The sequence below is a fragment of the Falco cherrug genome, chromosome 9, assembly GCF_023634085.1.
Source record: "Falco cherrug isolate bFalChe1 chromosome 9, bFalChe1.pri, whole genome shotgun sequence".
Classification (NCBI taxonomy): Eukaryota; Metazoa; Chordata; class Aves; order Falconiformes; family Falconidae; genus Falco; species Falco cherrug.
The window spans coordinates 29,281,811-29,296,107 of NC_073705.1; the positions used below are offsets into that span (position 1 = coordinate 29,281,811).

The window sequence follows — 14,297 nt, forward strand, 5'->3', positions numbered from 1 at the left end:
TCAATAGCATGGTGGAAGAGGAACAAGTTTGAGAGTCAGGAATTCCTGAGGTTTTAAATACTTGAGAGCTAACAGAGAACAAAAAGCTTTGTGCCCTTGGCTCAGTCCAGGCAACCAACAGGCTGTGTTCATTGCTGGGACTGTGCCACCAGCATGGAGTTAGTGGGAACAGACATACTAGGTTTTCTCTGCTTTCATTGCTTGCTTCCCAACTCAGAGCCATGATGAGGACTGAGAGACCCAATAATGCTGGATCATGAGTCTTCTGACTGGGCACATCCATCTGGTGCTCCTCACTCTGTAAAGCTTGGGCCCTATGTGGCCTCAGCACAGAAATCAGGTCACAACACTCGGGATGACCACATCTGTGAGTGACAGGCTCTGTCACAGCTTCAGTGTTGCTGAGTCTCCAGAGGCCTTCCCCACTTTATCACCTCTGTGCACCTACTTCACCATGGCACCCATTGCTGGATGCCCAGCATTGCGAGAAGGCCACAGCAAGACGGGGCAGTGCACACTTGTCGGCCATCATAAGATAGCACTCAGCTACTAATTTCAGTCTGTACGTGACGTGGCAGAGCCCACTGCAAAGGTCACTAAAAATGTGATTCCCATCTTTTGTAATTTGTGGCAATAGAGTACGATAGAGTATGGGCTAGTAGGACTTCTGGCATTCACTCTTGATGACCTCATATGGCATCCACGCTGTTCAGTAAAACCTGGAGACACCATATCCTAGACACCCATAACTTTGCACTGGGTTTAGGCAGTTTGGCATCTGCTGTCATTAACCTGAGGTGCAATGAGCATCCCACAGGCTGCTAACCTCAGCGGCTTCCTTCACAGTTTTAACCAACTCTACTTCTTTTTCCATGTCTTTAGTTTCCTGCTGTGTACATGGAAACAACCTAATGCTGTTACAAAGAAAGTCACAGAGCTACATTAGTTATCCCCCACAGAGTTCTAAGTATTATTATTGGTAGACTGCAGCACCTCCACAGTTTCTATTCAAAAGTGCTTTTTCAATTCCCTACAACTTCAGCTTAGAAAACTGGGCAGAAAACTACAACAGCTGTTCCACAGGAAAGCAGGAATGCAAGTGGGTTTTGAGTTACAGGTCATTAAAAACCATTTGGTTTGACTTTAGCATGTTTCTTGATCTTTGAGCTATGACACACATCTGTTTATTGTTCCTTAATAGCTTCATCTTCTTGACAACAAGCACATCAGTTATGCTGGGAGACAAAACTGTGGTGAAGAAGATACTGGTGATTTCTACAGAAGTAATTTGTGCCCAGTGACTTCAGCAGCAGCAGCAGGATCAGGTGCCCATTCATTCAGTGCCATTTATCAGCTACATGGAGCACAGGAGAGAAGTCCCTCTCTTCACTTTTGCTCCTGTCCATCTCTGTTTTAGCCAGGAGACGACAGCTCATGGCTGTTAGCAGCGGCCAAACTGCTGCTGCAATAGCAGCCCCATCTCCATGGCCAGGCATGAAACTCCAGTCCCACCCTCATGCTGAACACAGGCTTATGCTTTGAAGTGGCCTGGTTTTCATCTCCCTGAGAGCTCACATATCCTCTCAACATGAGTATTAAGATGAGAAAGAGCTGCTTAAACAGAGACCACAAGACTTGAAGTGTTTCACTAAGAGCAGTTTGCTGCTTCAGAAGTTTCTCACACCCCTCCAAAAATTTAAGAGACTTGCACACTATTTCAGGTGCCCAGATATTGATGGCAGCTTGTGCAGGAAAGTGCTTTAACGTGGAAAGGAGGAAGTGGAGCTAAGTCAGAGTGCTTGGAGGGACACATGGACTCTGTTGCTGCATCTCCCACTGACTTGACCTGACAAGGTCACTTGGATGTGGATGCATTTCCGCTCTCAGTGCATCTGTTTCCTCTCTCCCCTTCCACTGCCACAGCAGATCAGCACATAAACTAGTCAGGAAATGGGCTGTCTCCCCACAGAGGACAGAGCAACTAGTACTGTGAAGCTCTCACCTCCTTGAGAACTGACCCTCCACTAATCTCTCTCAAAAAACAACAAATGAGCAGTATGAATAGCTGACACAAACCTGGCAGGAGACCAGTAGCAGCAACCCATGCCCTCAGTCCCAAGCAAAGTCCTTTGAAAGATTTAGTAAATCAGATCTGGTCCTGCACAGTGCTGGCCAAGGGGATGTGTGCTCATGAAGTGGATGTTTAGCTGGCACATTATGGATCCAGGTACAGGCATTTTCAGCTCTTACCTGTGACACCTTCCTTCTTGCCGAGGAGCCAGAACTCATCCACCACGGCCAGCACCTCAATGACATCTCCCACAAAGAGGGGCAGCTCTTCAGAGACGCTGGGACAGAAATCAAAGACTGCTCGTACCACGGAGCCAGCCTCCATTGTGTGGGGTCTGAAGGCGGATCAGTACCTCAGGCTGAGACACAGAGAGAAGTTTGTTAGCAGCCAGAAACACCTGAAATTATCACATATATGCTCAGAAAGTAAAACCCTTCCTGAGCACAAAAGGCAGGAACAGTGTGAGGGGGTTCTGTCCTGAGCTCCCTGAAACCCCTTGCCATGTGAAGCATGCTGCAGGAACCAAGGGTCTCCAGCAATGCAGCCCCCATGGTCTAACATGCCTTGTGTAGCCCCACTGGCTATCTCTGTGCGGACACGTGGTTTTGCTGCAGTGGGGGGAGAAACAGCAAGAAAATTGGAAGTGAATTCCCATCAGGAAGGAAGCAAGAGGAGGGGAGGAAGCTCAGCATTTCCCTGACATGCAGGGCAGGGCCCTGAGCCTGCCAGGGCCAGGTGGGCAGAGAGCACCACTCACTCACATGATCCCACCATGTATGCTCTGGCAGGATGGGCACAGGCATCCCCCTCCCCATGCCATCAGTTGGGGCCACAGGAACCATGTGCTGGAGCAGCGTCATACTTCTGCCCAGCAAGAGAAGAGGCACAAAGTCCATTCAGGCAAGCTCACTCCACCATCCTCTTCCTGTCTCTGCTTGGGTCCACCCAGCCTGGGCATCCTCAGACCTGGCTGAAAATGCCCCTTCTGCCTTCTAGGTACCATGCTCAGCCATGCCCTGGGAGGCCTCACCACAGCTTTTGGTAGAAGCCAGGCTGAGATGAGGGTGCAGACCCTGTCCAAGCCTCTGGAAGCCAAGGCTGAAATGCCTTCCGGCAGGGGACCTGAAGGCAGGCAAAGACATCCTCATCAAGGGCTATGTCCTGAACTCCCCCTTCCTCTGGAAGCAGCTGGCAAGCCAGGACACTTTACTGTATCATCTTTGCTTTGTACCAAGCAGCCTTACACACCAAGGCAGCAACAGTCCTGCAGCTTCAGCTGCTCCTTCCCCTCGTCCCAGACCCCTCGGGAGGGGAACGGAAAGGTGCATCTGTCCAAGGCAACCAGAAACACTAAGATTATTCCTCTACATCTGCACCTCAGATCAGTGAGTGCTTCCCTTCATCTTCCTGTCCCACTGCAATTACAGGCAAAGCACGACACTGCTGACACTTCTCCAACGTGCTTTCAGAGCCCAGCCCTGTGAAACACTGGGACGTCAGCACGCCCCCACCAGCCCCCCCCCCTACACAGCCTGCTTTCCTCCAGCATTACAAGCAGAGTCTCTGCTCCATCCGGTCAGGCACAACTTCCCTGCAATGGGACCCAATGTCCTTCCCTCCCAAAATGCCTCCGCGCACGGTGGACGGTCACCCTCCAAGTGCCACCCAGCCAGTGACACCCTTCCCTTACTCAGCATGGCTCGTCAAACCTTCCTGCCTAGCTAACAGCAGAAAAAGCACAGTGACAACACACAGCACCACCCACAGCAAACACACAGGGCCCCCGGGGACCCCATTTGTCCATAAGCCGCGCATGGCCCACCTGAGCCCGGGAGAGTCAGGAAGAAGGGAAGCTAACACAGGGAGGAGAAAAACATTCCCGATGATGAGGTGCAGCCAACTTCCAGTGAGAGTGCCAGTGGGGGAGCCAGCCAGGGAAAGGCTTTCTGCTGACAGGACCACTCTGTTTATCCAGTCCAACTCACCTCCTGGGAACAAAGCGGGTTTGTGCTCGGCAGGAACAGCTTCCTCAGCACGTCCCTCCCCACCCCCAGTGTGTCCCTGCTGCAGCCAGCACGCTGCACCGCGGCCCCTGGCCACCCTCACCTCTGCCGTCCTGCCCGCCACTCCGATTGCTTTCCACTGCCTTTCCCGTAGCGTGTGGGCTCCTTGGGGCACAGGCTGTCCCTTTGTAGCCAGCGTTGTGCTGGCTGTACAAACAAAGAGCCCAATATCCAGCAGCCGACAGCACTTCGCCACCAAAAAGAGATGAATGGACTGGAGTGAATCAGGAGCACAAAGAGCTGCAGTTCAGGGTAGCAGGAACCTACTGAGGCAGAAGGAGTAACAGTATTAAAAACATGACTATGTGGAGCAGGGAAAAAGATGGAAGAGCCATCAATTAGCTTGGAAACACTAAAGACAAACACTGAAGAAAGGATCATTGCCCTGTTCAAGGTGGGGTGGCTGCGACAGGCTGCTACATGCTCTGACAGCAGCAGCAACAGGCATAGCAGTAGCAGCCCCTTGCAGGCACCTGGGGCTGCGCTGCACCCTGCAGATCGGCTGCCAGCTGAGCTCAGGGTCCTAGGAATCCTTGCTATACTCTGAATATGAAAACTTCACAACTGCACTGGGCAAAGGAGGAAAAAAGTACTGCAGATGTAATTGCTGCCATGGAGTAGTTTCTCCAGGCGCACATGATGGTACAGCGAGATTTCTTGCATTTCTTCTGACCAAAGATGTAAGAGTGGACTAAGGATTGCAAGGATTACAGCCCATGTGCTGCAGACCCAAACCCTGGCTTTGCTGCAGATACTGGGGCTGAGGATACAGCCTTCCCACTGCCCAGGGCTCAGTTCCTGCCCCTGAAAACAGCAGTATCACTTCCTTAACTCACCTGCAGCTCTGGGGACCATTAAAATGTGCAAGGTTTTCCAACAAAACAGAGGATCCAAGATGGGGCAGGCAGGATTGCAGCTGTTCTGCCATTAAAATATGGGCACTAACATATTCATGTGAAAAGCATTCCCTGACAGGCACTCCATGAGGTAAGAAAGCGTGATGTAACTTCTGAAACTGCCAAAAAAAGAATCCCAACAAGATTGTGCTCCCTCAGCAGTATGAAGAAGAGCAGGATCACTCCCTGACTCCATCTGAGTCTAGACACTATGCCCCTATTTTGAAAGCAGTGAATCAGTCTTGCTCCATAACATGAACTGGACACAAAATAATATGTTTTTCAGGACCTTCAGCTTGTCTTACTCCTTGAAGAGCTGCCTGCCAATGTTTTCTCAAAGCCTTCACCTCGAGAAGGAAGCCTCCCAGCATCTTCCAGACTAGAAACTTACTGAGACCAACTCTTCTGGCTTAATGGTAGACGCAACCTTCTCCCCGATCCACCCTAGATATTGTGAAAACAAACATTCAGGAACAGCTCGCGAAGAGGCTCCAGCAGGAAAGGAAGACTGCAGGGAGAGCTGGGCTCCGCCTGTGATCCCCAGTGAGTCACGGCTTCTGACAGCCGGCCAAGTACCATCCCCTCTCACCTCAAGGATGGGTGATCCCTGCCTGCTAGGGGGAGGGGGGGAGGGAGGACTCCACAACTGAGCAAACACTGGGACTTCAGGCTGCTGGCAGAGGTCAGGACTGCGAATTACAGGATTCCTGCCCCCGCCTAGCAGCAGACCCACATCCAAAGAGAGCCTCACTGTGCAAGTATGAAGCTGCAGCGCAGCAGCGAGTGAGCCCCGCTGAGAACACACTGTCTCGCTGCCTGGTCCTGCACAAACTAGGTAACACATGTTCCTGGCGCGCAACTGCAGCCTGCCTGGTGCCAAACTCCAGCCCTGACACAACAGCATTGTGCAGCAAGGCAGAGAGTGGATTCCCAGGGCATTAATCACTCCTCCCAGCCTGCCTGCCTGCATGCTCAGCACACATTAACGTTACCTCCATGAAAGACTGCCTATCCCATTTTGCTGCTAGCTCTGGAGCCTGTCTGGCCTGATGAAAGGAGGGTCCAGAACCAAACGACGGCTATTAACTGTTACGATATTGTTTTGAGACCTTCAGCACAGACTGGGTCAAGCCACAGCAGCCAAGAGAAGGCATTTACATACTGACTCTTGACATCATCTTGTATCCCTCCTCTCTTTTTGCAGCAGAAATTGGGCAGGGTAAGAAGTCTCAGACAATGGACTCACCAGCACCAAATAATTATCAGGCACTTGCTCGAAGCACCATCACTTAGATGGAAGCAGACTACTGAAAATAGTGACATAAATGCCCTTTTTGCATCCTTTTGATGGTAAGGGTGAGCAAATGAGTCTGGTGAGTTTCTGTACCTTAAAAATGGGAGTTCTGTCTTCCCTATTTTTGCTGAGAGATGCTGAACCAAGGATTTCAAGCATTTAAAGAGATAAGGCAGCAACATGAAGAGACCATTTTAGGCTGATTACAAAAAGTTATTAACAGACCCCGTAAAAGGAGAGACACAAAATGTTTGCAGACAGCTAATCTGCAGACATAATGAAAGTGCTGATCAGATCATGAGATAAACAGTACTAATGGATAGATACCACAAATTTAGCAGCAAGAAAACCAGACTTCACAGGCACTACCACCAGTTGTTTCCCTCTAAATAATACTTTTTTCAGCTTCTCACTCAAGAAGCAGTGCTGTTAGCTATGTATGGTCAGCATAATAGCACTGTAACTGAAAAACTAACATTTCACCAGACTGACCAAAACTGCAGTATGGGCTTCCACAGGCACAATTGGTTTGCACAAGAGGGACAAGTGAATTCTTGTGCAGCACACGCCTCAATCTCTATAAAAACTTTCGAGCCTGTCTGAGCAGCAGACCAGGAAGGAGTCAGATTTCCAGAAATGTTCATAAGTCATTTGTTGCAGAATTATTAAAGAAATTAATATTAAAAATATTAAACAAATACTGCCAGTGAACTTTTTTTTTTAAATTTAAAAACTCCATCAGTTTCACCAAGGTCTTTTCATGACTCCTTCCACTCATTATAGCTCAATGCCTGTTCACTGAAAATGCAATCCATCCCCAGAGCTGGAGACCCCTTTGGCCCCGTTCAGCGCACCCTCCAGCTGCTGGGTCCGGTTTCAACAACAGATCTGCTGCAGCTCTTGCTGTGCTCTAGGCTGCAGGATCAGTACCTAACATGCAGTGGGAGGAAACCAGGAGTGACACTTGCCTTCCCACATCATTGTGACAAGCACAGAAGCTTACCAACTCCATGCCAAGGCATTCCTACCCTTTCCTGCTGTTGCTCCCTGTGGTCTCCAAATCTGGACAGCCCTCTTTCCCTCCTCCTTATCCCACTGCATCTGCCCAGCCCGCACAGTCCTCATCCACACTTCAAGAGTAGGACATTGCCTGCACATCAGCATGCCCCAACTGTTCACACCAGCCTTCAGAGCTGCCATCACCCACAGTCACTCCCCCTGCTCGGAGCAGAACATGTCACTCTGTAACTCCCGGAGGTCCTTGCTCGCCTGCACATTCCTGGGTGGAATAAGCCTGTTGAGCCAGGCTGCCTGGGCCCTGGCTGGAGATAGTGCCAGTGCAGGACCGGGGCTCCAGCAAACTGCAGAGCTGACCCTATAAATCCTGACAGAACGGCCAACACAGCAAGCAGGGCAAAACCCCAACTAATGGTGTAGAGGAAAGGAGCCTTCTCTCACCAGGGAAATACTGACCGCTGCAGCCTCTTGTTACGAACTCTTTGCCTCAGCAGATCCCAGAGTCCCTCCGCTGAGCTTCACACAGTGGGAAACATGAGATCTCTTCTACACTCCACATCCTAACCCCATATGGCTCACAGGAGGAAGAAGAATCTCCTCACTTTAAAAATAAATAGTTTCTTTTGCTTCATCTGTGATCTGCTATACAAAAATCATTGAAATTAACAGCTCTAGGTTGGATCATCAAGCCCTCCAGATCCAGGACAACCAAGGACAAGGGCTGCTTAAGCAAGCTGTGGCTTCCCACCACACATGTGCAATGGTTTGGGGTATTTGCCACAGGAGGTCTGCCACATACCACACAAATCGTTCAAACCACTTCTCTCCAGTTGGGCCCTGGCTGTCACAGTGTTTTCACCTGATCCACTGCAGGACGTGGCTGAGGACACGCTGGTGGCATTTGCATGGGGTAAGCGTAGCGTGGGGAGGAAGGAAGAAGAGCTTGTGCTGGGCCAGACAACAAGCAAATGAAAGTCATCTGGAAAGTAGAGCACAGCATCAATTTTTAATGCAAAGCAGAACACCTTGCCAAAACATGTGAGCAAGGAGACTGTGATGGATATTTAATCTCTGGCACTGGGGACCCAAGCACGCAAAGGCCAGAAGACCAGCTCAGGAGACAGGAGTTTCCCAAATTCTGTGTGGAGTGGCTGCAGGCACCTTTACAGACCCTGTTACAGAGTCCTGTTTTCTCCCACCCTGAGGCACATGGCTGTCTCTCTTGCCATTTTTTCAGACAGGCTACAATGACACAACTTACAATCAGGAACAGACAAAACCCCAAGAGCAGCACCACTTCTGCTGTGCAGTACCATGGCAGGGCTACTGGGGGTAAGTAGTATACAAATGCAAAATTAGTCATTATACCTTGAGTACATATCCAAAACAGGTTGAACTGGGGCTACAAGGACATTCCTTAACACTGGAGCACTTGACTTTGCACCCTGAACCATATTTTTCAAGATAGCTTTTGGACAGAAGCCCATTATGGTGCTTTGGTTGCTGGGCAGGGAGTCCAGAAATCTGGAAATTACTTGAGTTTGACTTTGAAGCTCTGCTCTTTGCCCGCCATCACTCCTGTTCTGTGCTGCTCATTATCTCCAAACAACCTAAATCCCTGGCAGGGATTCTGCTGATACCTGGTAACACGTGTACCTCTTCCTTTCAGAGCCCCTAGGTGCTCCTGAGAAGAAAGCAATAGATTTTATTTCCCAACCGAACGGTTCTAAAAATAAAAGCTGTGTCACTCAGAAGTGGGGTTAAGCAATCCTTAGAACATGATTAGAAAAATACTTTTGCTGGAGGTCAAGGGGAAATTATCAGTTAAGGTAGTGAAGTGCAAAGGTAATCACAATTCAGGCTGTCCCACCCAAGCTCACATCACCACCATCACGAAGTCTGTCTGAACAGTCATCCACTGCAGGGACACCTCAACTGCGTATAGAACCCCGAGACGTCACACAGCCATGCTTCCACAATGGCTAGCAGAGCCAGTGCTCTGCAGACTGCAAGTGTCACTCCTTTCCTCTCCCCTACTGCTCAGTTCCTCCTGTCCCATTACCAAGTTAACATTTCTCTAAAATCATTGTATGTTTGTATTGGTTTTTAACATCACTGCTAATCCTAAGCAGAACATCTGGAGAGAGAACTGAAACCTTTGGCCTTGGCAGAGCAGAGATTTCAAGAACAGGACAGCAGAAGCCCGCTTGGAGCTGTGGGCATTATCAGCACTGTGCAGGGCCTCACAAACAAGCAGGACACATGCAGACACAATGCCCAGCATGACTTCCAGCCAGAGGAGTGAGTCAAGATGAGGGGGATGATGGTGACATCCTATAGCACAGTACAGAGGCTGTATTTGGCAAAGCATCTGCACAACTGCAAATTCCGTCTACAAACTCTTTCATGCCTTTTGCAGAAGAAAAGACAGAACCACAATGGAAGCGGAGGAGAGCATGGCAGAGGCAAAGGGAGAGAAAGCCTTTTCAGAAGAAACTAAAACTTATGGAAACGTGGCAAACCTCAAAACAGATTTAATGCTCATGACACAGCTACAGCCTCCCGAGATACTGTGGCAAGGAGGACAAGATGTGAAAGGACAGAGGTGGGGGAAGTACTTCAATCGTGAGGAACTGCAGCAGAGACATTTGAACCCAGAGGCCAAATTGTGTCAAGGATGGGGATCAGCTGAGGCACTGCTCAGGGTCAGTACAGGAGCAGCAGCAGCCTCTGAGGTGCTGAGCGTTAGCAAAGCCTCTATCCCCTGGCGAGGCCACTGGATTCTAATTCATCTCTGTTACAAAGTACAAGGCGAGGGTGTCATGCTGGTGGCAATGCAGGGGGATTTGCATTTGCCGGTGAGAACCAACGGGGAACTCTTGTGAGTTTCTCTTCTCAGGCTGACCAAGCAGAGCAGATGCTCTTCAAGGACCACCTGGGGAAGGCGCAGCGCTGCAGCCTGCGGCTTCTGCTCTGTGTGCAACCACCTCTGCCACCCTTCACCAGCGCTACCACCCCTGGCTCATGGTGCCAGACCACTCAAGGTCCCGCACACCCCCACTGCTTCCACAAGGCCAGGTGCTCCCCGGGCAACAAGCAGCCCAGGCAGCGCCAGCTACCACCCGCTGCACGCCTGCCCGGTGGTGGGTCATCCCCCCGGAACCGGTGCCCGCACGGACATAGCCAGAGGCCAAAATCCCTGCGGATGCCAGGCAGGACACACACAGGTGGGCAGCCCCCGCTGTAGCCCACCGCTGCTCCACGCTGCCGAAGTGCCCCAAGTACCCCCAGGGCAGCGCGGGCGCCGTGGGACGGAGCCGGCGGGCACGGCGAGCACCCAGCTGGGCGCCCTGGGCTGCGGGGCCTCAGCCCGGCTGCCGGCACCGGGGGCGAGCACCCACCTGCGGCAGCGGCGCCCACCCGGGGGAGCAGCGCTCCGGCCAGGGGAACCCGCCACCCCCGGGCCGGCCAGGCGGCCCAGGGCAGCCCCCGGGACCGGCAGGGCCTCGGCCTCGGCGGGACGGCGCGGGGGGAGCGTGCCGGTACGGCGTGCGACGGCTGGAGGCGCCAGGCGGGGCGGGAGGCGGCGGGCGGAGGCGGGGGCCGCGGCAGAGGCGGGGGGGCGGGCCGCGCCGGGAGCCCGGCGGAGGCGCAGGCCGGGCGGCCGCGGGGGCGCGCGGGGCGGGGGGAGGCGGGCGGGCGGGCGGCGGGGGCGCGCGTAGGCCGGGCGGCGGCGGGCAGGGAGCGCCCGGCTCCCCCCGACCGCTCCAGCGGGTCCCTACCTTCTCCCGGCCCGTCCGGGCGCCGCGGCCGCTCCGACCCTACGGGTCCCGCTCCCGCCTCCGCCCCCCGCCGCCCTCTAGCCCCGCCCGGGCCCCGGCCGGCCCGGCCCCCCAGTGCCCGCCCGGCCTCGCAGGGCCCCGCCCGGGCCCGCCGCCTGGCTCCCTCCGCAGGGCCCGGCCCGCGGCTGGGAGGCTGCGGGCAGGGCTGGCGGGACGGGCTTGGTGCTGCTGCGCGGGGCCTGGCCCGCAACCTGGGGATCCCGGGACCCCGGGTGACATGGGGACATAGAATCACATAGAACGGTTGGGTTTGGAAGGGACCTCTGGAGATCATCCAGTCCAACCCTCTGCTAAAGCAGGTTCACCCACAGCAGGCTGCACACAGTCACGTCCAGGCCGGGTTGCCAATGTCTCCACAGAAGGAGATGCCACAGCCTCTCTGGGCAGCCTGTCCCAGGGCTCGGCCACCCTCAGAGTAAAGAAGTGTTCCCTGATATTCACATGGAAGTTCCTTCTTGTGTTGTAGTTTGTGCCCATTGCCCCTTGTCCTGTCACTGGGGACGAGGGGCATCCCCCTTTCCAGCGCCACTCGCCCCCCCTGGCGGCCCACAGGGACACCCCGACATGGGACAATGCCCAGGGTAGGGTGCCAGGTGCGGGGACATGGGGTGCAGACACCCGCGTGGCCACCAGGCCGGGAATAGCACCTGTGCACCAGGCACCCGTGCTAGGCTGCTGGCAGAGCACCCGGGGCCCGGTGCGGAGCAAGGCAGGCAGTTGCCTGCGCAAACCCTCTCTGACTTCTTCAAAGCGCTGCTGCCTTGCAGACACGAGCAGCGCCGGGGCCTCCCTTCCCTGCTGTTGCTTTCTCCTGGGAGTCTCTTGCTGCCTTGTGGGCTTCAGCTTCGGCAGCAGCCGACGAGTAGGTCTACGCTGTCCATCTGGTGCAGTCTCAGTTTTACTGCTAGGAGCTGGCTTGGCTGCTTAGATACACCGTGAGATCATGCCAGAGCACCAAGATGAAGAAAACCAAATAGCTCCCCAGCAGAAAACTGTGACAGGGAAGGCCAGTTTGTGCATCACACGGGTTGGGCACACCGAGTACAGTAGGTCCTGCACTGGTTTTCCTGGTAGGCCAAAAAAAGCCTCTATGCCCCAAGGGATACCATCCCTCAGCAACACGCTGTAAAGCCCCTAGTCTCTCAGTCCCCAGAACAGTTATCGCTGTTTGGCACTTGTTTGTGCATTTAGCTACACTTCTCCATAGCAACCACCCAGATCCCAGCTTGGCTTGCTACCAGCTAGGCGCGGGGTGTGCAGAGCACGTTGCACGCACTGCTGTCAGTCGTGTCGGTATGTGCACAGGCTGGGAGCTGACTCCCCGTCTGCTCTCCTGAGGCGGCGACCCACACTGCTGTCATGGTGCGATGCTGTTGATGGCGTCACATCCACCCTCCCCACTGGGGTTTCTGCTCATCCCACAGCTTTGATTGTAAGAGTTTTGGTTCATTCTTCTGGGACTGGCTTCGCTTTGTTTACATGGTTCTCCAGCATCTGCATACAGTTCTGGTCTCCTCATCTCAGAAAGGTTAAAAGAGAATGGAATAAGGTTTGGAGGCAGGCAGTAAGGATGCTCAGGGGCATGGGAACAGACTGTACAGTGAACAACCGTGTAGGCTGGGACTCTTCAGCTTGGAAGAAGGACGCAGTGTGGAGGAAGAGGTCTACAAAATCATGAGTGGCCCAGAGAGGATGGGGAGGACTGTTCGCTGTGTCTTCTGACACAAACCCGTCAACTGCTTTTGCCTTGACTGGAGCCTCAAAAGAATGTGAAACCACTGCACTGCAGATGTTGCGTCCAAGGGTTTAGCTCCCTATTTTGCCTACACTTGCAACATTGGGGGCCAAGTTCATGGCAAGTCTTTGAGAGCCCTGCTTAAGAGAGTGCTGCCTCAGAAACATTTTGTAACCATGTTTTCGTGTGGAGAGCTCGGCCATGGGCAAGTGGAGCATTACCAAACTGTTCAACACAAAAATATTCAGAGCTGGGAGGAGAATGAGCTGAACAAATCCCACCCCAGAGAGAGACAGTCCTCCAGAAGGTTGTATCTCATAGGAACCCTCTTCTAGGGGAAAAAGCATGCAAGTGAGACTAATTTTACTGCTGCACTGCCAACCCCACAGCAGCCTCTGAGGGTGAGTGTTGTGGCCTCCTGGGTTGGCTGTCCTGTTCTAGAGAAGAAATCCTTCTCCTCTGACTATGCTGGAAAGTTAAGGGGAGTTGAGATGGTCCTACATATTCTAGGACCACAAGAGGGCAACATGAGAGCACCCTGCAGCCAAGAGGCTCAGCTAGGCAACCCATGACACTGCTGGGATGCGGGTGGCATGGGCAGCTCTGTGCAGGCTGAGCATCACTCTGTCCAGGGACAGCCTAGCTGAATTAGCCAACTTAAGGCCTCTCCCTGGGAGCCCTTTCCTTGCTCTCAGCTTCATACGCATCCTCAGAGGTGAGCAGTTAGCTCAGCCCCCTGAGCTGGTGCCATGGTTGGGGGCAGCAATATCTTCCCACATGTGGGTCAGACACATGGTAACAGCAGACCGTTCTGCATACTGCATGGGGCCAAGCTGTGGAATGCAAGGTGGTCTCCCTCACTGTGCCTGCACATCCACCAGGAAATCTTTTGGGTGAATGTGCACTGACACATGGCTTCAAACAGGAGGGTCCAGCATCTGGAGCGATGCTGTTGGGCTTGTCCAGGGGAAAGAGGTGTTAAACCACATAGAACAGGGGTCCTCAAACTACGGCCCGCGGGCCGGATACGGCCCCCCAGGGTCCTCAGTCTGGCCCCCGGTATTTACAGAGCACCCCCCCCCCCCCCCCCGCCGGAGGCTGGGGGGGGAAACAAGCAGCCACATATGACTACCTGCCTCTTCATCTGCGCACCGGCCCCGTTTAAAAAGTTTGAGGACCCCTGACATAGAAGTTTGAACATCTCAGTCCCACCATCGTTTTTCACTTCCTTCTGTCACCAAAAGACACAAAATTAGAGAATCTGAATTCAGCTTTGGTTGCACATGTGGAACTGGCCAGTGTCTCCAGCCCATACTGGCCTCTGCAGACTGAAATCACTCACAGCCAGGGTTAAACGCTTTACCGTTCCTGGCACTTTT

The 14,297-nt window shown here is 53.2% G+C and overlaps 1 protein-coding gene across 4 annotated transcripts in view; it reads right to left on the reverse strand.

Moving 5' to 3' along the window:
* Positions 1–11,179, reverse strand: part of DNMBP (dynamin binding protein) — a 35,586-nt gene extending 24,407 nt beyond the window's left edge. The window contains exons 1-3 of one of the 4 annotated variants that reach the window (XM_055719653.1): positions 4,178–5,560; positions 3,894–4,059; positions 2,251–2,429 (exon numbers count right to left, since the gene is read on the reverse strand). In XM_055719653.1, coding sequence (XP_055575628.1) covers positions 2,251–2,395 — 145 coding nt within the window. In that variant the 5' untranslated portion in view covers positions 2,396–2,429; positions 3,894–4,059; positions 4,178–5,560. Of the gene's footprint in view, positions 1–2,250; positions 2,430–3,893; positions 4,060–4,177; positions 5,561–11,123 lie in introns of those variants that run through there. The other 3 variants (XM_055719651.1, XM_027799644.2, XM_055719652.1) reach the window with 3 other exon arrangements.
* Positions 11,180–14,297: the final 3,118 nt, after the last annotated feature.